The sequence below is a fragment of the Parasteatoda tepidariorum genome, chromosome 1 (assembly GCF_982258835.1).
Source record: "Parasteatoda tepidariorum strain Cologne lab strain chromosome 1, Ptep-v5.0, whole genome shotgun sequence".
In the NCBI taxonomy this organism is placed as follows: domain Eukaryota; kingdom Metazoa; phylum Arthropoda; class Arachnida; order Araneae; family Theridiidae; genus Parasteatoda; species Parasteatoda tepidariorum.
The window spans coordinates 57,881,328-57,907,114 of record NC_141755.1 but is presented as its reverse complement, the minus strand read 5'-3'; the positions used below and the strand labels follow the sequence as shown (position 1 = coordinate 57,907,114).

Below are 25,787 nucleotides of genomic sequence, written 5' to 3'. Positions count from 1 at the left end.
CCAAGTTTATCTTCTCCACGATCAGCCAACTGTATGTGGTACACAGACATGCTTCCAGTCATTCCTATATATGAATCATGAACCACTAGAGAAAAAAAAGTAACATCAACAATACTTGTATTAAAAAATTACAACGTCAAAAGAGATAAATTTCTCACATTGACAAAAAATCACAATATGTTGTTACTCTTTCTTAGAGTTAACTTATTTATTTTAAATACATTAATCTCATCTATCAATTTTGAATGCAAGGCATACAATTCCTATGATAGTTACTAGGAAATTTAGAAATATATAAAGATGAATTGTAGATCTAAAATACTCTTAACTTTAATCACCACTTTTTTTTAATATAGCTAAATACAACCTTCATATATTAATACTCCATATTATAAACTATTCGTAACGTAAAATTTAGTATCGTTCCTAAATTCTAATGACAAACAGCACAAAACACAAGCATTTATCTCTAAATAAGTTCATTTACTATTGTGCATAAATAACAGACTATATAATTTCCTAAAATTTATGCAAGCTCATTTTTGCTATATTATCGCAGATTTTACTAAAACATTTTTAATGATCAAAACATTCGGTAGAATAAATATTCCAATATGAAAACATTTTTAGGTTATCAGAAATTTCCCTCTGTAAAAATTATTTTGCAATTTTTTTAAACAATAACCACTCAATCAATTAATGCTAAGCACATAAAAATAATTTTCTAAAAGAGTGGAGTTATGAATGCATTATAAAATTCATTCTCATTGGAAAATAACACGAGAATGGTGTTTACGCTTTATAGAACGTAATATATAAACATTTATGCAATGTTTTCACATTTAATTAGCTAAAAATAAATACCAAAAATATATTTATTAATAATTTTTACTTACCACAACAGATTAGATATCGATCCCATGCAGTAAAATTTCAACACGTGAAATTAACAAGACATCACAACAAAGCACACGAACACTGGCGATGTGGCGATTTAACAGATAGAAAAAGTCGCCACGATGATTGAAAAAAGTAACCCATTTTTCGTTGCCACCGGGAAGATAGGACCTTCACTTCCTCTTACGGGTTCCTTATATCTATGAAACTCTTAAAAAAGCATGGGAAAGAATTAAACATGGAACCAGTGTTCTTCCCAGATGACGTTATGATCGCTAAGATGCACAAATCAGATATCGCCCAGGAATAAATCATAAAGTATTCTGATAATAGTTGCAACTGTAACGTTTAGCATTTGTTTGTAAATAAATAAAAAATTTACTTTGGCCATGCCTTTGCTCTCGTGTAGAGTTCACCCACTATTAAAATGGTAAGGAAATAAATTCTTTCTTTATTTTTTGAGTTGGATGAACCCAATTATCTATAATGAGTTCACACAATGGTTTTAATTCTTTTCCGATTTATTACTATTTTTCTTTTCATTTTTTCTGCTCTAGTATGGCACCAAATCTCAATTTTATTCTTGGAGACACTTTTTGTAACAGTTACAACTTGAAAGTATGGAAGTTGGGAGAAGTATAAATATAGAAGTAAACCTGTTCACAAATATTGTTGACACATTTTTATAATTAATAAATTTCTTAGATTCCTGTTGCTGATTGGAAAGTCATGGAATATTGGATTAAATGTTGATTTAAAATTCGCATGGGATGGAGGTTATATTAAATTTTGTTCTTAGTCTGCTGGGAAGATTTTTCTATTGGAATATGCGGCTGAATTATCTCGATGTCTTGGCAATTTCTGGGCAGTTCCCCAAAGGGTGACGTAGCATTTTCATCTGGAAGAAAACAATTATATGTAAAGACGAAATACGTTTCATAAATAATATGGAAATCTGTTTATTTTGTTTGTGTAAACAGTGAAATTTATATTTATTTAATTATTTTCGTTATTAGAAAGTAGATTAGATACTATTTCCGTATCAGTATCTGTCGAATCAGTCAAATGCAATTGTCGAGGCACTAAATGAATTTTGAACTTGAAAATTATTTAATATTAGACATGTAGAGGTTGGCCTGGAGTGTGCCTATAAGTTATACCCTTTAAGTTGATCTCCTTCTGTGATTTTTTTTCTAGTTTCTTGTGAGCCTCTGTCTAGAAGTTGCCAAGACTGAGATTATTCTGTTGCAGATTATGATATGGTATAATCTTCTGAAACATAATTTTGTCTTCGACTCTACTCAGAGATATTTCTGTATCATGATCTGTCATGCCAAACGGATTTTAAACTTGCAAATTTAGAAAAAGAAAAAAGAAACATGCATGTTTGTGGCTATAAGTTATATCCTTTGAGTTGGACCCTTCTGTGAATTTTTATTTTCTCTCAGGGATTATTTTAACCTAGATTATGATATCGCAATATTATAAAAGTGCTTTCATTGTAATAAATAATTTGTTCATTATTCAAAATTTAATATCCTTTTGGGGAAAAAAAGATCTTTTATCATTGTTCTTATTTCCTTAATATATTATCTTACTTCCTTAATATTTATCTAATTGGTTCTCATCAATGTGATCCAAATATCACAATCCTGCTTCTTGTTGTAGCTATGTTAGTGATAGTAAATGTGTTACATATTGTTTTATTTCTCCCAAAAGTTGTTTAGAAGCAATAAATTTCTATAAAACTTTTATTTTTACAATAATGATAGAAATTTGTATACAGTTTATCTAGAATCAGTATCAGAAATTTGATTTCTATATTTTTCAACTAGTGTAATATTTACTAGTGTAATACTTCAATTAATGAAATATTTACTAAAAGCTCAAAGTTCTTTTTCAATTTTGGAGTCTTTGGAAACTCTCTGGAAAATATTTTTAATTGATAAAAGTATACAAATGACTGTTGTAAGACTTGATCTTAGTAATAATTAAACACATGAATAGAAATAATATTTTATTCTTTTTTGGATAATTGGTGTGAAAATAAATTTGTTAATTTGTTGTTAAAATTGTTGTCTGGTTTGTTAAATTCTGTTTCTGTTGTCAAATGTTATGTAGTTAAAATTTTTGTTTTTCAGTTATTTAAGACTTTCATTTCCTCACATTTCAACGAGAAACAGTTGCAATGATCTTCTTTCTGGCTTAGTAAGAAGAGGATTAGTGAAGCAAATTTTCCCAACCAATAGGTATTATAAATATTATGAAAAATTAAAGCATTTTTCATTTTGCAGTGACCTTACTTAATATTTATTCCTTACTTAATATTTTCTCTAGCAATTTTGACTTAATTAAAATTCTTTTGCTCTGATTTAATCTTAATAAGTATTAAAAACAACTTAGATTATCGATTTCTAAAGCCTTTGAATAAAATGGCTTGGATTTCTTTTCTTTTTTTTTGCTGAATAAATTATAAACATTTGTTGCCTTGTGTGTACTTCAAGCATATTAAACTTTTTAGAAAGGTTTTGTTAAAAAATGTTTTTATCTATTAACCCTATTGAAAATATTATAATACCTAGTTAAATTAATTTCACCCTTAATATTTTTTAAACTACTAATTTACTTTTCACATTTTAATTAAACTTCAGTTACCTTTTTTTAATTTACTGAGGGGTCTTAAAATTTATATTTTGATTAGCAGAATTTTCAATTAAAAATTTAATGTCTTTTAATAATTTGTAAAAGTTTTTGCAACCTCAATGCAATGTTATCTCAATCTTAATTCCGATAATGTGACCAAGTTGAATTATATAATATGACCACCAAATGGTTTAAAATTGTTTATGTATATTCTGACCCACTATTTTTGTTTGATAAAACATTTAACAAAATAGATATAGTTTATTTCATTGAATAGTCAAGGCATTCAGTCTATTATTTAGTTTGTTTACTTCAGAATTCTCTTTCAATCCTTTTGTGGTAACTACATTCTCTCTTGATAAAGAGGGTTAACCAGTGAGTGGTTATCAAGGACATTGAGTGATCTTGGGCATTCAAAACTTAACTTAGCAACTTTTAGCTTTTATTTGGACTCTTTTACTCTCTTCCTCTTTGCTATGACTTTTAATTTCCTTTTTTACAATCATGTAGTGTTGTTTTATTTGTTTTTCACAGCAGAAATTCCTTTTAACTGAACTATGTGTGTTTGAGAAGGGGGAAAGGGTGAAGTCTAGAAATTAAATTGCCATTGAGTAACAATAACATCAACTGTATAATAGGGAACTGTCTGTTGGAAGGGAAAGAAAGGGTTGAATGATAGGGAAGGGGGGGGGAGGGCTCAGATAATCAGCATTCTACTTGTATGTAAAACTATATATTACCATTTAGTGTTTAACTATGATTTTAGAATGATGCATAAACATAGCTAACTTTTATTTATTCATTGGCATATGCTTTAGTATGATACACTCTTTAGTAACAATATTTTTCACCCCAGATATAGATATACAATTAAAATTATTTTATTTTAATATTTTATAGCATAGCTGATATTCCAGGCTCTTATAGTGCTTATGCTGGATTTGATGCTACATCTGACAGTTTACACATTGGTAATCTCCTAGTTATAGTTTCTCTTCTCCATTGGCAAAGAGCTGGTCACAAAACTATCTTAGTAGTAAGCATATTATTTTAGTGTGTATTTATTAAAATCAAATTAACAGTTCTTTAGTAATGATTTGTTTTGAGGAGTAGAAAGAAAACATGAATTTTATTTGGTTGAAGAATTGAAATTTATATGAAATCAATGGAGTTACATATTTAAGATGTCAGTAGCTAACCGACTTTGCACTACTTTCATATTTTTGTATAAAAATATTCACTTTAAGAACTATTTTTAGATGCTACGTGTACGTCTGACAGTTATTGTTTATTATTTTAAGCAAAACATGTTTATATTTGTAATACATATTTGTTTTTCAAAATAATAAAGTTACCTCAAATAATAAAATTATTTTCTGATTGCTTTTCAATCAATTCTTTCTTCAATAGAATTTGAACAATGATATGAACCAAAAATATATGTTTTTGACAAACTTGTTATGTTTGTACACTAAGTTACTAATGTATTGTTTCTAAATTTGCTATACTTGTGTAATTTTCTAATATAGTTTAAAATGTTGATATAATTTAAAAATATTTATAAGTTAATGTGATGTGAAATTTAATCTATAAAATAAATTGTTATTTAATTTCTTTTGCTAATAATTTAAGTTAAAACAAAAGTAACTAAGTTTAAATATGCCTGTTTTTTTATTTTTTGAGTCAGGGTTTTGAAAAATTGCTATTAAACTGCTTTTATATTAAAAATTATATTATATCAATAATGTATCATTGGTTATTTTTAAATGTTAAAAATATGCATTTTTTTAAAAACTACTTTTAAAATAATAACTTTGAGTTAAAAATTAAACTTTAAATACTTGGAGATTTTTAGATTATAACTTAAAGATGTTTTTTCCATTTTTCTGTTATATAGATCGGGGATGCAACTGCAGAAATTGGTGATCCTAGTGAACACAAAGAAGACAGGAAAATACTCTCCAAAGATGTAATTAAGGCCAACTGTGATGCAATTGAGAGTAATGTTCTAAAGATATTTGATAATCATGAAAGATATTTATATCCAAGGGCTGAAAGGAAAACTAAATTAGGAGAGTTGATGTAAGTTCATTGAATTGTATTAACATTTCCATGTATAAATTTTAAACTTTCCACTTCAACAGAATTTATAAAATAATGAGTAAAGACTTATTAAGAAGTCTACATCAAATGTGGCACATCAAATAAAAACATTTTGCTACTGGCCAGTTGTACTATTTTTAACAGTGGTCACTATTTAAAACATATGGTCATTTGTTCAAAAATTGAAAACTTTAAACAACTAAAAATGCTGTTGATATTAATAATGTAAGGCATTTCGTTTGGAGCATTTTTCAAAATATGGTAAACATTATAAGGTTTATTTATAAAATGAAGAAAATTTTAAGAAACAAGTGAGAAATATAGTAATTTTAAAAATATTTTGTTGCTGTCTTGTCTCTTTTAGTACTAAATATTTCTGCAAATAGAAGATAGTTGACATAATATAATTAAAAGTTATTAAACATTCATAATTCCATATTTAGGTATTACAAAAATTCTTTATAGCAGACATCCCCCATGGCAGAATCACAGCAACATGTCTGTTAGATAAATAAATACTAAAAGTTTTTTTAAAATTGTATTTTGATCAATTGTAATAAAGTTTAGATCTTCAGTTTTGTGAAACCCGTTTTTTGTGACGTAGCCCTCTCATGCATTCAACTTATGTTTTTGATATCAGGAACTGCGAGTGTTTGGCCGTTTTTTTTTCTCATTTGCTGTTGATTGATCAGGCGTAACCTTTTTCATTCCTTATCTGTCGTAGGAGAGAACTTACGCTTCTGTTGAAAATAGTTAAATTTATTCTTACTATTCTGTGCTGTTTTGTTACTCTGTTCATCAAAATGCAATGTGTCTGCATATTTCAAGTTAAATATATTTTTAAATAAATAGTTTACCATGGAAACTTTGTTTCTGTTTTAATGAAAGTTAATATTTAGTTACACTGATATTCTTGTGATTATTTCGGCAAAATTTTTGCAGAATGTTATCGTTAGAGTTTTTGCAGAAAGAATTTTCTTTTTGGAAATAAAAAAAATTTAGATTTTCTTTACTGCAAAATTGTTTTTGCAAAGTTATATCTAAAAAAATGCTTATCTCATGCATCGGAGGGGGAAGAAATGTTCGTTATTTTCCTATTCTCATTTGAAGATAAAAAAAATTAATAATGACTTATAGATAATAAATTGTGTCCATACCATTGTGATATAGATAATAAAATAAAATTGTGTCCATACAAAATAAGAATTTGCATCCTACAATTTATGATGCATAGTATTCATTTTTGGTTAATTTTTAACACATGAATTGTTGATATTGATATAATCTAGTTTTAACTGACATTAATTCAAATTGGAAGAAGAAATTCTACTGGTATTTATAAAACGTAACTTATTCTGTTTGAAACTTAAATAAAAAAGGAATAAAATTTCTCTCTTGTTGTTTTACTAATGGTCGCTTAATAAAATATTGAAATGTGCCTAGTTATGAAACTTTACCCTGCATAAGTTGTCTATTTATAAGGTGCATCTCTTCAAATTTGGATAACTCTAGTTCGTATTTGATTTAAAGTATTATTTAAATCCTGTAAATGTTTCAAAAATTTCATTTTATAATTTTTATTACATTTTTAAGATAATTTTTTCTTTAAAGTTATAAAACATTTTAGAATAAAATTTATCCTAACGAATGTTTTTAACTATTCTTTTTCAAATGTTTTGTAATAATAACTTTGAGAACTATTATTCTGAAGGCATAATAAACAAATGTCTCTCTCACCTGAACTAAAATTGCGTAAACTTATCATTTTTAAGAGCAATACATCAGATCAGTCATTTAATATACAAAATAATTTTTAATGTCTTTTAAATATATGCTTTAAGAATGAATTTTTTTTCATCTTCCAGATTCATATTAATATTTCTTATATTTTCCAGTTTATTTAGAAACAGTGAGTGGTATGGTAACAAAAGCGTTGTAGACTTTTTTACTCAAGCTGGAAGGCAGATTAGAGTTGGAGATATGCTGTCAAGAACAAGGTATCTAAAAATTTAAGCATTTCTGTAATGATTTTAAGTAGCAAGATTTGTGTTCTTTACTCTAACCGAGAACCACCTGTAACATCGTTGTGCATCTTTGAAGTATTATTATTTCTGCAGTTGTGCAGGAATGGAAAAAAAATAGTGATAAATAAATTAAATTATTTAAATGAAAGCTTTATAATATAAATAATATGTTAACTGTAAACAATTTTGTGTAAAGATTATTATAAAAGCAGATATAACTTTTTTGACTGTTTCATAATTTTAAAACTGTTTATCTGTTACTGTGTTAAAGTTTTCATAATATAATAGCGTAAAAACATAACAAAGTAAAGTTTTTATTATAGCGTAATATTTTAGGATATCTTTTTAATGAAAGAACATTTCTTTTTAATTCTCTTCTTTATTTTGAATGAAAGAATCAAAAATATATTAATAATAAGGAATTACTAAGTAAGTAAATATTGTTAATAAGAGGTAAAAGAAAAATTATTTTACAGATAAAATATACTTAAATTAATTTTATGCTGATCAATTTTTTAACCAAATCTGGATCTCTTTTGTTTGTTAATTAAGGAACCATAGCATTTAATTTTCTGGAAATAAAAATGCCCCCACAACGAGAAACAGCTGGCCAATGTGTCTGACTGCAAAGCCATTCATTGCGGGTTCAAATCCCACTTAAGACATGGATGTTTCTCTCAGTCTTGTCTTCAGTTGTGTGACTGTGACTCACCCTATAATTGGATTTGTGGCAAGGTGGCATGGGTAATGTTACGTGCCTCCTTGACTTAGGTCTGCAGATGCCCATCGGTTAACGTTAATTAAGCAATGCTTTTGGCATCTACTGAGGTCGAGAACGAAAAGTACGTTGCCTGCTGTTAGAACAAAAATGATGCAAAACAGTTTTAGGCTGTTATTTTTTTGTTTCATAGAGATATATAAATTATGATTTTGCTTTTGAGTATGCAACTACACATCCTATTCAATTTGCTTTAAGTATTTTACTTTTTTCATTTTTTTAAAAAAAAAGTTTTAATTCTTTATTCTAAATTACCTACAAGTAATTTTTCAAATTTTAAAATATTCTCAAAAGTTTGATAAATTAGATTCCGTAAAATAAAAACTTTCTTTGAAAAAACTATAAGTTTTAAATATTCTCAGAAATTAGAATATTTTTATAAAGCTGATTTTTTGAATTGCCATTGTTGATTTATTGCTTTTGTTTAGTTTATGATGAAATGTATTTATAACAAAGGAATGATATTTAATTAGGGCTCTTTTATCTATAATTTTAGTTTTAATTTCTTCGCAATATTTTGCTGTTTATATTGCATCGTAATTTAATGCTTTCATTAAAACAATTTCTGATTTAGTTATAAAAAAACTACAATTCTAGTTAAACTTTTTTATTTTTAGTGTGAAATCTAGAATGGAAAGTAAAGCGGGTATAAATTTTACTGAGTTTAGCTACCAAGTTTTTCAGTCATATGATTGGCTACATTTGTTTCAAGAGCATAATTGTAAATATCAAGTAAGAAATCAATTTTTTTTCATTTCTTTGAAAAAATTAATAATTTAATTTAAGGACTTCATTTTTATGTTTCAATAAAAATAGTTCAGGTGATTATTTTTATCAAACGGTATGTATTTTATGCTAAATAAATGGAAATAACCTTTGTACGATATATGTATTTTCTGTTTTTTTATTATTTACTGTTCTTTATTCTTTTCTTTTACTTGCTTAGTTTGGTGGCAATGATCAGTTAGGAAACATTACTTCTGGATACAATCTCATATCTGGTTGTCATTATCAACAAGTGTATGGTATACATTCCTAATTTTCTTTTGTTGTGTTTGATTTTTATTATTGCATGGAATAAATAGTGTATGAAATCAGATATTGTAACTTGTACCTATTTTCAGTTTTTGTATTTTTGTTGATGTATCATCATTTTCTGGACTCTAATTTAATATTATATTAATAGTTTTTAAGTTATAAATATTTTTAAATATAATAGTTTTTAAGTTATAAACATTTATATTTAAGTTAAATAGTTTTGAGTGTTATAAACATTTCAAGAGTTTTTCACTTTAATTATGAAGCAATTGAATCAATCCATTTTCAAATTCAAGTTTGTTAGAGTACATTCAATTTATGAACTTTGTGACATTTAACTGTAGATTTAATCCATTTTTGTCTTCCTGTTTTGTTTTTTAAATTTCTGTCTTACCTTATCCTGGCTTCCTGTCATATTTTTAAATATAGTTTTTAGGGATCACTTTTTGACTTGATTTTTCAGTATTTTGATTCTTGAATGTTTAAAAATAAAAATAAGATCTGAGGCAAATGTAGATCTTAGTTTTTCTGCAGCCTTTAATTTTTTGCACATTTTAAATTAATTATTGAAGTTTTTTCTGTAATGTATCATTCTTTCAATTTTTTTTTAATATTAAGATCAAGCTTTCAGTTAGATATTCTATCTATTAAATAATATGTTAAATAAGAAAAATAATTATTTGTAATTGTGTATCCTACATGCTATTTTTTGTTTCAATGACACAAAACTATAGAGGTTAGGGAAAATGTTTAACACATGCATACATAATCCATGTGCAAAAATAAATGTAAATGAAAAGCTATGGAACTATGTAGCAGTGTGTTTTTGCAGATTAGCAACTATATGAAACAGTTAAACTGTGAGTATGTGTAGGCTATCCAGATGACTATCTCATGAACAATTTCTAAGTCTCCAATTTCTACTTAAAATATTCATGACATGAAATCAAAGCAACGCTACTTAAGGTTGAGATAACTAATGTGGAACGGTGAAATGGTCATTTTGTCTAAGCGAATCCACCAGCGGCTATAGGCAGGCAGTATTTGTATACAGTATGGGACTCCTAATCCGACAGGACCTAAAATTCGGCACTTAATCCAATCTAATTTTTTTTTTAAATAAATTTTTATTGATAAGACCAAAAAATGAAACATCATTTATATTCTCTTTTTATTTGGAATTTTATTCTGTTGAAGTAAATAACTTTATTTTATCTTTTGAAAATAAAAAAAGCAAGAAAAAAAATAAATATGTGTCAAACAAAACATCTGTTCCTAAAGCAGTTTAAAACAAAGTGAAAAATAAAAACACTTACCTTTCCAATGAACAAAATAAGGAAATGCAAGTTGGGAGAAACTGATCAATCAATCTTGACATCTGTGTTTGTCCCCACATTTCCCTCTCCTGTTTGACCACAAATTGGCCACACTCAGTTGACATTGAAACTACCATGTGGGGTACAAAATGAATTCTATCACTTTTGCATTTTTTTTATTCGATTTATTTATTCTTTATTTTGCAACTTTTTTTTTATTAGTTATTGGGTGTTAATTTTTTTTTTGTTAGTTGTTAGCTTGTTTTTTTTATCGTTATTAGTTGTTTGCTAGTTTTTTATCGTTATTAGTTGTTAGCTTGTTTTTCGTAGTTATTCATTGTTAGTTTCTTAGCATTAATTGTTTTTTTTTTGTACTTCCTTGTTAGCTTATTTTTTTTTCTTTTTCTGTGAGGTGAGCATCTTTCGTTAAAACAAAATGTTATCTAAGAGTAAAAACGAGAACAATGATCTCGCTAGAAACGATTATTTCTTCTTTGGAGGATTCAGATTATTTCTTCTTCAATTATTTCAACTTTGGATTATTTCTCCTTGATTATATTATATAGATTTATTATTTTAATTAATAAAATTTCTTAAGATGGGACAATTTTAAATTCATCCCTGATAATCTACGATCAAAACATGAATTTCTGAAATTAACTGTATAATTGAATTATAATATATGTTCGTCATATTGGAATTTCCTAAAGAGATCCGAAATTTGGCAAATTCCGAAATATGGAATTTCGTTGGTCCCGTGAGAGCAATCTACGATCAAAACATGAATTTCTGAAATTAACTGTATAATTGAATTATCATAATATATGTTCGTCATATTGGAATTTCCTAAAGAGATCCGAAATTTGGCAAATTCCGAAATATGGAATTTCGTTGGTCCCGTGAGAGCCGGATTTGGGGTCCTGTACTGTATATAGTATGCCTTTTGAGTTGTGCAAAGAAGCAGAAAACTACATAATTTATAATTGTTTGCATCATTGCATAATTTTTATTTTTTGTCTAAATGTCTTCATTTGCCTGATAAATGTGTACTTAGTCTTTTTCTCATGCGACTTCAGCTTTTTCAATTTTAAGACAATTCCTCCTACCCTGACCATCCCTTCTTTTCACAACTAGCATTTGATTTTAAATCTTAAACAAATGGTTCAACCATATTTCAGCTTCTGTACCAGCTTCACTTTAATAAATTTTAGCAATTACTTTGATGTTGAAAAATAAAAAATAAATAGAAGGTAGTAAAAATTTTACAATAACAATAAATTTTTTTTATTAAAACAGGATAAGAAATGAAATATTTTTTTTAAAAAATGAGTTTTATTGTTTTATTTATTTTTTAGGCCATTTGCAATCAGTCTGAATACTTTTAACATGTTATCAGACCCTTGTCGCATAATTTTTAAAATATTTTTGCATAAATTTCTTGTTCTCTCTCTATATATATATATATATGTATGCATGTATGCTTTTTACGCATCAATAAATAGTTTTAAAATTTTCGAGTTTTATTTAAGCTTTAAATTTCAAAATAAATGGCAGACTTTTGTATTACTTGTTAGGAATATAAGCCAGATGTTTATTTAGTTATTAAATTTAGATATCAATTTATGTTTCTTTTTAATTGGTTTTAGTTTTGATAAGTTTAGATATTTTTAGATAGTTATATTATTGGTTTGTTTAAATTAGGAGCATTGCTGCCACTTATCCAATCTGAGACTGGCGACAAATTTGGAAAAAGTGCAGGGAATGCTGTTTGTTTATCATCTCATCGCACTTCTCCTTTTGACTTCTATCAGGTATTTAATTTAATATTCATGTTTTACAGCTAGGGAGGGAACAACGCAATAGAAGCAGATAAAAAAGAAAGATTCTTCAATGATTGCAATGAATTTAACTTAATACATTTCTTTTTAATCTTATTATACACATTTTAATCTTCACACATTGTACATTGTACACATTTTAATCTTCATTTTATTATATTACAAATAGAAAAAGTAAAAAAAAAGTAGAGATTATACAATAGAATGCTTATAAATTATTTTTTAAATTATCATAACTTGCTGTAAGTTAAAAAAAATCATCGTTTGTTTTGATTTTTTAAAACTGCATGAATGTAGTTTCTATTGCTCGTAGGATTTTTTAAAAAATAAATTTTTTCGGGAAATAGCTGTGTCTTTAAAAAAAAAATTAAGAAAAGACAAAATAATTAACACTTTCATGGATTACTTAAAACCTGTCTAATCAATTATAAAATCCCTATATGTACATTGTGTCAAAATTTAAATGAAACTTATTAAAAAAATTTCTAATTAGATTTACAGTAAGTACGAGAAACAGTTTTGAGCAAATTGCGAATAAGTTTTTGTGATCAATAATCCATATAAGTATATGAAATTTTCAAACTAACTGCAATGCATCAACACCAGGTCCATAACATGTTTCTTCATCATTTTCGGTTGTCTTAAGTGCTAGTTTAGCTCTTTTTCTTGCAAATTTACCCTCATGTGACACCTCATAAATTTTTAAAGTAGCAGCAGAAATTCTGCAGTCATTTTCATTTTGAGCATGTTCTTTGGCTGCTGGACCTACACTCATTTCTAGTTGTTTCAAAACTACCAATAATCCTTTGCAACCTTCATTTAAAATTATTACAGTTGTACTAGTCAAAATTTTAACTATTTATATTCGAATTGCTATTAATTCTTTTTTTTAACAATAATTTAAACAAATTATTGCTATAAAATAGTTAAAATGATAGTATTAAGGATAGGAGTGAGCAAATTCATTAATCAACTTAGAGCGCAATTTCGCTTGTTCATGCATGTCACAGCGCATCTCAAGATGAACGTCGTGTTCGGCAAATTATTATGTAATTTTTATATTTTTTTGAAAACCAGTTCAATATTTTGGTACAATAATCTTAATTTTATAAACTTGAAAAATGCATCTAATTTTTTTTTTCTTCAATTATCTTCAATTATTTATTTATTAATTTTTTTTTATTTTTTTATTTATTATTTTTTTTTCTTCAATTATCGCGAGTCCCGCAGTGGACTGATCGTTAAGACACGGTTCCCAGCAGATCACCGAAGTCAAGCATCACTGACTACGGTCAGTGTGCGGGTGGGTGACCACTTGGATCAGTCTGCGTAGGGACCGAGGGTGTGCGGTATTGGTCCTCGTTAAACTGTGCTACCGTAAAGTGCTCGACTTCGCGCGCAGGTCGTCGGGCTACCGAAGCGGCGGTGCCATCCCCTCCGCAGAGGATCAAAATTGTGATGGCATGTCTTCGGATCATCCTTCGGGATGTTTCCCAGACCGTCGCCAATAGCCCAATGTGCAGCTCTAGTGCGACGTAAATTAACAACAACAACAACTTCAATTATCGCAAACTTTACTGTGTTGTTCTCCCTTAATTTGTTTTAATAAATTTCAATGGAGGAGCTATAAGCACCTCATATTTGCTAATCTGATTTAAGTAAACATCTAATCTTATCCTATTGTAAAGACTGATGTATCGTACACAATAATAATCATACTGAATAACTTTTGATCTGATGATAGGCTCTTCACGTACTAGTACTCAATCTTAATGTCTTGAGGGGGTCACCCCCTTGAATTGAATGTAAATGAATTATTTTTCATATATTTCTGTTATAATTTTTTATATTACACTTCGAAACATATGTATTTTGCTATTTTGTTTCAGTTTTTTATGAGGCTTCCCGATACGGAAATAAATTACTATCTAAAGCTGTTCACTTTTCTAGAGTTAGAAGAAATTGAAAATATTTATCAGAAACATATTGTGAGTATTTATGTAGTTTACTTTGTTATTTATTTAATGTTATGCATATTTTTCCCCATGAAGCTTATTTTTATGAATTTTTGGAGTAATCTTCGAAGAAAATTCTCCACACTGAAATATTTTAGTAGAAAAAAATCTAATACATTCACATGTTTTTCTTTCTTTCTTTTTTTTTAAACTTAAACATTAAAGTTTATATTTTAGGAATATTTTTATCTGCATTGATTTTTTTTCTATCTTAAATGTTTTCTTTTTAAAAAAATTTTTTTTTCAAATGAGTTTTTATTAATTAAATTTTACATTTAAAATTTACTTCGTATTAGTAAAATAGAGTACTTATTAATAAAAATTTTCTTTAAAGGATACAGGAAATCACACTGCTGTACACAGGTAAATTCAGTATTAGGATTTCTTAATTATGAACTGATATGTGTATACCAGTTATTAAAATTCTCTGCATTCAAATTTGATGTGTAAAGACAAAGTATTTAAAAACTAAAATCATATCTAGTTAAACTGGTCAAGCTTTAAAATGAATCATAACTTTAGAAAAAGATGTAATCATCTTGAATATTTATCCGTGATCAGTATTAATGCTTTTTAACTAGTTATGTGTGTTTGACGAGTATACACATTAGAGCAAATCTCTATTGTATAAGTATGACGTATATACTCCTTGTGTAAAGTAAAAAAATTAGTATTGAATATCAAAATTTTAGATTCCAATAAAATATAATTAAAAAGAATATTATTTGGTAGTATATTTTCTTTATATTGCCAATAGGACTGCTAAATATTTTATATTACAGAGTGGTGGGGATCTCTCGTCCTGAAATCTACTGTTTTTAATTGTAAACTATTCATCACTCTTTTCTTTGTCTTGGGTTAGAAAAAATAGTCCACTATATATATGTTATAATTGTTAAAAAAGAATCTTAGTTGTAAGTTTTTAGTAACATTCATAATGGGACCATTTGCTCTGCATTGAACGTTTGTATACATCATTGCTTGATTATAATTCCACATCCTGCAGCAGAATTCTAAATTTAAAGTATGTGTTTAGCTGGTTTAAGAAAAAAAAACATGGTGTATTAGTCATTAAAAGGAAATAGTGGCTGCTACTATTTATTGCAATTTGTCCCCATACAAGCAAAATAAGCTGAAAGAAGTTCTAAAATAGCTAAATAAAACCTGTATAAATTAAAAAGAAGACTAGCTAGCTAGTAATTTTTGAAGGGAGAAAAATGAATGAGCTCATCAATTCAAATTACCACTTGGGAATAGTTTTGGCAATCTAATGCAATAAAGAGTTTACTAACAAAATAAACAAAAAGTACACTGTAAACATTTTCCATGTGTACTGGCAAACTTACCGAAAATTCCATATGTTCCTTAGCAGTCAGAGAAAGGATTCCATTTTCTCCATGTGTAGAAAATTATTTAAATGTAGTTTTTTTATTCTTTTTAATGAATTAATAATTTTTCTTTCTTTTTATTTATTTATTTCTTTAGCACCTATTTACACCATTTTATTATTTACTTTGAATTTTAAAGGTTTAAGTATTTTTAAAATGTGAATTTTAAAAATACAGTTGAACCCCGCTATAGTGAACCGTCGACGGACTCAGTAATGTGTCCACTATAACCGATGGTTCACTATATCCAAATTTTTTGAAGAATGTTTTTTGCATAAGACAGTTGAATGATTGAAAATTGGGTTTGCAATTTTACATAAGTCATTTAAAAAATTATTAACTAATTAACAGATATTAAAGCAAAAATTGATGAAAAAAGTACTTAAGGTTTTTAAAATTTTTTAAAGCACCTTGGTTTTTGAGATTTACCTATGACAGTTAGTTTTCGCTTTTCCAAGCCATTCTTGTTAGCACAAACAAGAACTGTTATTCTCACTTTGGAGAGTTTCCCAGTAGTGCTTTTTTCTCCTTTAAATTTTAACATCTGATTGGGAATCCAATCAATTTGTAAAATAGTCCATCTTCATCAGCATTAGAAATGTCTTTCTCTTCATAATTCTGTATAATACTGGGCCACACTTCAGTTTTCCACTTTTCCACATCCATTGCATTCGCTTCTTCTTCAATAATCTTTCCTGAAGAAATCATATTCTGATTTTTGAATCTATCCAGCCATCCATTGGGGCACGCAAAATCCCTTTCCTCTAATTTTTCAGCAAACTCATTCGCTTTAATTTGAAGCATAGGTCCGGTCACAGGAAGAATACTATCCCGCTGAGTGGTGAACCATTTTAACAAAGCTTCTCCTACGTTTTCTCTTTCAGCTCCAGGCAGGTTTTTCGATGAAACCATATTTTTGTTGTATGCGGCAAGAATTGGACTTCGATTTTTCAAAATGTTTGAAACTATAGATTTTGACAAGGAAACTTCCTTACACAGTGCCGATTGATTGGTTCCATCTTTGTCCTCTATCAAAACGCTTTTCTCTTTAGAGAATTTGCCATTTTCACTGTTTTTGAAATAAAAATCTTGTCTCAAATAGATAATGTAAGAATATGAAAAGAGCAGCTGTAGAATGAATTAAATTGTTCCCCTTCTTGATTGTCAAGGGGTGATTTTGAAAAGAATATGGTTTGAACAGATAAGAAAATTCCAAAATTTCAGCAGGTGGCCAAGTTAACTAGTTGTAGAGCAAGCTTGGGGAAAAGAGACAAAGCGAGGCTTGTCAGGGAAGGGGGAGTATAAGATTCTGTTTGACATTTATTACAGTATAGTTAAAAGTGATAAGCATAAAGAAGTGAAATATGACGCATTTTATAGGAATGCATTCATTTTCAGTCCCAGCACCTACAAGTTTAAATATGGAGGACTAAAAAAGATATTTCAAGAAATGAAATTTGAGTCCACTATAACAGAGTTTCCAAGTTCTAAGCTGTTCACTATAAGCGTTAAAAATAACATTATTTAAATAGGAGTATGGAGCGTGACCGCTAAAAAAGTTGACTACATTCGAGTGTTCACTATATCCCAGGTTCACTATACTAAACTGTACTAAAAACTTAAAATTTTCTTAACGTAGTTCCAGGGGTCTGTCTAGGTTTTTCTGAAAAGTACCTATTTTGTGAAAATTTAGACATAATTTGTGAAAAATTAAAAATTATATTTAAAAATCAACACAAAAACATGGTAAAAATATAGATTTATCGTTTCTTTAGGGATGCAAAAATAAAATTTTAAGAAAAAGAATTTTGTGAAACTACCGTTTTTTCTAAAGTTGAATTTGTGAAACTACCGTTCCACCTAACATTGAATTTGTGAAGGTACCGTTAAACGGTAGTAAATTCGGCCTGGAAAGACCCCTGATTTCAATGAACAAATTAAACAAAAAATATCCAGAAAAGTTATTTGCTTAATTTATAGTATAAAATATAATTCAATTCCTTTTTTATGTGTTTTTGTTCTGATGTCCTTAAGTGCACTGGGTGGCAATTTTTTGGATAATTTTAATCCTGTCACTAGTTTAAATTGATGTTTTGATCTAAACTTTATCATAGATTTAGTTTCTATTGTGTTTTGTAAAGAATTTTAATGTTGAAAAATAGATTGTGCTTTAATTGTTATGTTTTTAGATACAGTTTTTTAGTTCTGACTAGACAGATAACCATAGTTTAAAATTGCAACCATCTGATCTATGTATTTGGTTTACTATTGCATCTGAGGTAGAATAATTTAGTTAAAAGCCAAAAAGTCATTCAAGTATGCCAAAAATTGCTATATTTTTGAGAAAAAAAACTGTATTTCATTAAAAAGGGGATTTTATAAGGCCTAGAGAGGTGCTTAAAAACTATTTCAGTTTTCTTTTTCACAAGTTGTTTCGAAACTTTTATTGGTTATGTATTGTTTTTGAGTTTGTGTTTACTTTATCATTATGTTCTATATGAAGCTACTTTTTTCAGAAAGTGTTTTAAAATTAAATTTTATTTTTAAATATTTATATATTTCTGACTCTTATAAATATCAATTATTTCTTCTAGAATCATCCTGATTCTCAGAGTGCACAGAAACGTTTGGCTGAAGAAGCGACATTGCTTGTACATGGAGGTGAATCATTTATAACTTTGTAATTTTAATACTGAATGTACTGTGTGATAAAAGCAAATATTACACACACACACAAAAAAAAATTCCTGCAAGTAACAATCAGATTTTTTTTCTACTAAGGCAGTATCTTGATTGTTACACAAAATTTTATTCTGTTGATTAAGCTTTAGTTTAATATCAGATTAAAAAATATGCTTTTTGTAATAAATATATCTTCTTTCAAATATTAGGGGCAGGGTCGGGTTTTTGACGTCAAAAAGTGGTTTTTGACATGACAAGGGTATAATACTGGTTTAAACCGTCAAAAACCCGTCAAAAATGTCAAAAACTGAAGTTTGCCAAGAAAATATATAAACTTCAAAACTACCAACAGTTGCCATGCATTATATTGAAATTTAATTATACTATAGGTAATCAGCAGGTTTTAAAATATTTTTTAATTAAAATTAAGGTAAAATAACAGATTTAAAATCTCAGAAATTTATATTCAAATGCATGTGCACAAAAATTTTTTTAATATTTATATTTAACAAAAAAAAATTTTTCTTTTTGATACTTAAGAAAATTAAAAGTTTATTATTATGCATTTTTGACATATAAGGAACATATAACTAATATTTATAAGGAACTTACAAGTTATGTTGTATAAATACAAACTTGATATAAGATACAAGTGTATAAAAATTTTTTTTTAATGTTATACCGAATATCTTTATTATCCAGTATGTTAATTTGAATTTAAAAGTAGTTATATTTATGAATAATGATAAATATAATTCATATTGCTTATTATATTTATTTATAATTATTACACTTATCATTTTAAAACAATTTTTATCTCTTAATTTTTTTTTCTCCACTTGTATTAAGAATACAAATAATGCATATCTTGAAAGCAAGAAGTAATTATTCAACAGCTGGATATTTAGATATTCAACAAAACTATATCGTATTCAGCAAAATGAAATTCACAAGTATTTGGATAAACTAAATTTTCAGCATAGTAAATGAATAGGCTGAATATACTGTAAATCGACACTAACTACTCTTTGTATTTAACAGAAAGCACTTAAATTTGTATTGTCTTATGTTAAAAAGATTATTAAGAAGATTTAAAAGAATATTAAAAAGATTTTTCTTTAAAAGAAGATGTCTAATGTACAAAACTGCTAATGTTTATCTTTAAAAATGTCTAATTTTTAGTATAATCTATACTGTACACTAAATTTGGTTATAAATAAATTTCTTAATAATATCACTGCAGATTTTCAATAACACATGAAAATGAATACATAATATTACAAAAGATGTGAGTTTTCAAAAGTACAAGATTTTGGTTACTATTCAAAATATAAGTGTTTCTTCAAAATTTTAAATTTATTTTTTCTAGAACATATTTAGAAACACTATCCTTTATGTGAAATTTAATTTTATGCATTAATTAAATTTCACATATAAATATAGGTTTTTGACATTTTCGACATTTTTGACAGTGAGGTTTTTGACGTGACGGTTTAAACCATGGTTTAAACTGTCAAAAACTGTCACATGTCAAAAACCTGCCAACCCTGATTAGGGGTACTAGTTTTTTTTAATATTTTTTTATATGCTACTGACTTTTGTTAGTTTTAGAAATTGACGTTGATACTATGACAATTATACCTTTTAAAGGATTGCCTATGTTATATTATATAACTTATCAATTTTTTAATACAAATTGAAGAGGGTTTATTTCAAGCTATGCTATTTTGTTTAACATGAAAGGAAATGGCATGTTTTCAATTCATGTTCTATGTGCAAATAATTAGTTACAGAATATAACACTAATTAACGTTTATTTGTCTAGGGTTGAAGGAAAAATGTTAAATACTAAAAAATTGCCACTCTGCCAATTATTTTCTACTGTGCACTTTTCAAAATGTATAAAAAAATATGAATTGCTACTTTAAACATGTCTATCAGGGAAAACAGAGATCACATACTGGTAATTTAGGTGTGAAAAATTGCTTACTTAACTAGAATTCGTGTGTTCTTTTTTTTTTTTTTTGTACAAAATAAATTTTTTCCCACCAAGTTTAAAAAAACTTGCTGCAGGATGAGACTGAAAAAACTGATCGCTTTCTTTATTTGCTAATCATTCAGTTCACAGAGGTTCCATCTCTCCTTTGAATAGTTTATTCCAGTAAACATGAGCAGGTTGTAATAAAGGAGTCAAATTGCTTGAAATGACAGCAAAATCATCTGTTTCTTTTTAAATGAGGTTTGGCACCATCCAGTACAAAAAAAAGGATCTGGATTTAAAAAAGGAATGCAGGCATTCACCCCAAACTTTCTGCTTATAAATATTAATGATATCACTGTTCATAAGGCCTTTCATAGTTGCATTTACCATTACCTTCTTTGGAAATTCACCTTCAAGAATGTTCTTTAATCCTTTAAAAATAATCAGGCCGGATTTGCACACCATTTGCTTCAGCTTTCAAAACTATAGTGTAGCACAATTTTTATTTTTTTGTTTTACAGAATACAACTTTAATACCTTTAAAGTAAAAAGTTCTGTGTGGGTTGGTCAAACTATAAAGGTGCCCCCCCATATTACCTATGTAATTAATATCCATGTCTTTGGATGTTTGATCAAAGAAAATATTGCACAATTTCCTCACATTTTATAGAATCTTTTGACCAACACTTGTCACAGATCTAGAAACAATATTATGTTGGTTTAAAAATCTTTCCAAACAACCATTTGTGTTTTAAAATATTCTTTAATGTCACTGCATTTATTTCATCTCTGCAAACTTTTCAAAATTTATTCTGTTCGCATTTTTTTTCTTTAACCATTAAGAAACCTCAGTACTTTTCTCTCTTCTTGAATCCAGTCAACCATAATGTTTTCAATTTCAGGTATCTTTACTCAGTTTTTTTTTTTTGGGACTGCAATTTTTTTTCCCACTTCAATAGATCTTTCTGTGGAACACTAAAATTTTTTTTATCCAGTCTTGTACACAAAACATTGGTGAATATAAGTATTTTGCTGTTGTACTTAACAGTGCAAATCAGCTCATTAAGTTAGTTTAAAGTTTCCAGCTTAAAAACAAATTTCTAGCATCAAAATCTTTTGGGCTTTATAGCTGCCATTTTTAGCATTTTCATGGACATGTTTTAAGAAAGCATTTATGAATAAATAAAAAATAGAAATTTCACTATTTTGGTAAAATTCAAAGAGGAAATGTTGTTTAGTTATTCTTAACAAGAGAGGGTCAGCTGAAAAAAGAAAACAGGGTTGTATTTTCCTTCCCCTCCTCAAAGTGAATTTATGACCTTGAGGAAGAAAAGAAAAAAAAAATACCATTTCTCTGATCTTTTTTTTTCCCTATTGGGATTTGTTTTGTTATTTTAACTGAACAGGTAACTTTTTTGTTGTTGAAAAATGTACCCCAAATTATCCAGCATATTGAAAAATTCAAATTTCCGGGCATTCCAATCAACCTTATTTATTTCTGGTGTTCTCGCTGATGTGAGGTAATGTAGTAAGTTTCATTAATTTACCCATCTTTAAACTTTCTTATCAATAAGGGGAAAAGCATTTATTTAGATTTTGTTGTTTACATTCTTTTAAGATTTTTTTATGATATAGATCATATGAGTTACACTCCTTCTACTACCTTTATCAATTAAACCCCAATTGTATTTAGTTGCAAAGTTTTATTTTAATGATTTATCATAAGTTATTAAGTTTTTTTTTAATGAAAAATTAGTGCTTGAGCTTTTATCTATCCTAATCAATCGAAATTAATATGCTATATCTATTTTTTTTTAGGAGAAGGCCTTGAGTTTGCCAAAAATGCTACAAATATATTATTTCATTCTGATATAACTGCCTTATGTCAATTAAAAGCCGAAGAAGTTAACCAAGTTTTTCCCCAATCTTCAGTGTCTAAAATTCTCTTTGAGCCTGGTACTACTATATATGATTTAACAATGAAAATTGGCTGTTTTTTAAAGAAAGGTAAGATTTTTTTTTTTCAATAGCTAGCATTCAACTGTTGAATATTAGGTTAACTGCTAAAATTAAGTATAAAATATTAAGCAAAGTTATAAAATATTAAGCAAAATTAAGTATAAAATCACCATGTTTGCTTACTTCATCGAAGCTTAACAGAAATTGTGGTCTGTTTTTTTGAAAAACCAGCATTTTTAATCGCATGGGGGACACTATTTTAATATACTATTTTCCTTTTATATTTAAAGGGAGCTTCTGGAAACATTGTTTATAAAAATTGAAGTTGAATAAAGAAATTTAAGTTCTGCTGTTTTTTTTAATTATTATTATTAAAGTTCATTCTTTATCTATATACATTGGAGTGGTTTTAAGTGATCCCAAATAGGTAACATTGAAAATAAAATTCACAAAATTCACAGTAACGCCAATAATCGAAGAAAACAAGTTGAAAAAAACTAAATTTATTTCTTCGAATTCTTAAACTAATAATTTTTAATCTCTTATAGAAGGATACATTTTTTTAATGATATTATTTAAATTGCTAATTTTGAAATTTTTACTATAATTATTAATTCCTTATTTAAAAATTGAACATAGAATTTTTTTTACAGAAGATTACATAATTGTTGTTAGCTTTGTCTATGACGGTTACTAAGTTTCTAAATACAAGATTAGTTTTAAAAAAATTAGTTGAATTGTTATAGCTATTTATAATTCTCTTATTATCAAGAATTAAGTTCATAAGGCAATGATAAACAGGCCATTTCCATTTTGTAAATATACTTAAACATAAAGAGAATCAATTGGGAATCTTTAGACAAAAGCTCTTGAGATAATTTAAAAATCATTCTAGAATTTTAATTTTATTCTACATTAATATCTAAGTTACTAATAGTTTAATAATAAGAGGTCTAAATTTTGTGCCCTTTAACATTAAATTTTCTATAATATTTAAATTACCAGTGATGATATGTTTAGGATATTTATCAACCAATTCAAAATATTTCTCTTGACACTGACTTAAAAACTTAATTTTTCTTTGAATTTTTTTCTTCTTTCGTTCATTGTATTTGTGTAGATTTCTTCCTATATTCAACTTACCTAACATCTGAAAAATGAAAATCTGTATTAACGATCATTTTTAAAGCAATGTTTTAGTTTACCCTTATTTTTGAGACTTTTTATTTAAAAATTATTGATTGCATGAGTTATTATTTGCGGTAAAATTTTATTTTTTCCTCAAGAGGATGCAAATCGAATAATCAAGGGTGGAGGAGTATATCTGAATTTTGAAAGAGTTACTTCTCCTGATTATATAATAGTTCCAGATTTGCACATTCTGTCGAATGGAATATCTTTAATAAGAATAGGTAAGTAAGTTGTATAATAAGTCTTGATTTTCTTTTTTATTTAGTGTAATTACTATATGTTCTATTTTTGTCTATATATGTTTTAGGAAAGAAGAATTATTATGTTGTATGCTGGAAATAGGTATGCCTATGGAATTACAAATGGAAGTTGTTTGTATGTATTAAGTTATTGAATAATAAATTTAAATACAACTAACAGTTTTTTTAATACTATTTTAAAGTTATTTTTTTACATATATTTTTATCTATTTTTTCTATTCATGAGGCAGAGTAAAAATTTAAAACACATTTACTCCTAATATTTCACAAAACATTGTTTAATAAAATAAATACAATATTTCTCAAATAAATTGAAAGGAGGCATACACACATCATTTGATTCCTTCGCATTGATACTTGTAGAATGCTGATGTTTATTATATGTTTTTATGAATTAGGAGGTTGTAATAAAAAATCATTCAGTACACTTTTTTTTTATTATAAATTTGTTAAAACAGTTGAAAAGTTATCAAAAATTTTATTGAGGTAGATCAATTGAAATTCTTCGAGACTATGCTTTTGATCAAAATGTCATGATCTCTTTAGCTCAAATAAAAAATAAAAAAAAACAAATAAATATAGTAACGTAATGAATGTTTTTAAATTTTCAATTAGTATTTTTTAAAAAATATTAATAACAGTAAAATTGTTTTAAGTTTATCTTAAATTCCATTTTCCTCACTTTTTGCCCAACTCTCTCTTGGTATTTAAAAGTTTCTTTGTCCAGAATAAAATCCAGAAGTTTTATACAGATAATTGTTTTTATAAATATGTACAAACATAAACAAAAGATTGCTTTCTTTCCATTTGTATGAATTTCACACCTTTCAATGACAAAATGCAGATATACAGTTTTATACAGATAATTGCTTTTATGAATATGTACGAATTTCACACCTTTCAATGACAATATGCTGATATACAGTTTAATACAGATAATTGTTTTGCAAAATGCAGCTTTATACAGATAATTGTTTTTATGAATATGTACAAACATAAACAAAATATTGCTTTCTTTCCATTTGTATGAATTTCCCACCTTTCAATGACAAAATGCAGATTTTTTTCATTATTTGATAAGAACTAAGTGCTGAAAATTTTTGTGGAATAGTGCCAGTTGCTTTTGTGATAGTGCAGTTGTTATATTCTGATCAATTTATCATTTTGGGAAAACAAGTTGCTTGAAATTTTTTCTTGAGATGTGATGAATGATCTATTAAAGACTGTTTTGCACATTGATTAAACAGTTGAATATACGATGACCTACTTCACATCTGATTGTTTTTCAAATAAGAACCTGCTGCTTGTAACGGTAATGCTTTTTCTGAATATAATCAGCTCTTTAGTGGGAAAAAATGCAGTTTTGTTTTTAATTTATAAACAACTGTCAATCCACTTATTTATTTTTTTAAAAATCATGGCAGTGGATTCGGTTGTTTAATTCTTCAACTCCAGAATTTTCTGAGAGGTGACTGACTAGTGCACACTGAATCTGTCGGGGTCACAGAGTCCTCCAAGTTCCTGTAGCAAATTAATACCTCTAGGGGTACTGGATCGGAGATTGATTGTGCTCTGGTTCAGGTAAAAATTACGATCTGTGGATGGTCTGCAAATTTTTCCTCCATGTAAAATGGATTACGAGGTATGTGTGTCGCAGAAGTCGAATTCTTTGCC

The 25,787-nt window shown here is 27.3% G+C and overlaps 1 protein-coding gene and 1 long non-coding RNA gene across 2 annotated transcripts; one reads left to right on the top strand and one right to left on the bottom strand.

Annotated features, from left to right (window-relative positions):
• LOC147816464 (uncharacterized) lies at nt 1-984 on the bottom strand. The gene is made up of 2 exons (XR_015434275.1): nt 897-984; nt 1-85 (listed from the first exon to the last, which is right to left on the bottom strand). It is a non-coding gene; the product is annotated as an uncharacterized LOC147816464 (long non-coding RNA).
• A 134-nt stretch (nt 985-1,118) lies between these two features.
• On the top strand, nt 1,119-24,272 carry TyrRS-m (Tyrosine--tRNA ligase, mitochondrial). Its single transcript, XM_043040427.3, has 13 exons — nt 1,119-1,327; nt 3,039-3,146; nt 4,441-4,576; nt 5,438-5,622; nt 7,539-7,640; nt 9,063-9,177; nt 9,392-9,470; nt 12,501-12,610; nt 14,527-14,625; nt 18,635-18,701; nt 22,522-22,710; nt 23,949-24,074; nt 24,161-24,272. The coding sequence occupies exons 1-13, from the start codon at nt 1,287-1,289 to the stop codon at nt 24,193-24,195; spliced, it is 1,392 nt and encodes a 463-aa protein (XP_042896361.2). The 5' UTR covers nt 1,119-1,286; the 3' UTR covers nt 24,196-24,272.
• The last annotated feature ends 1,515 nt before the right edge of the window (nt 24,273-25,787 follow it).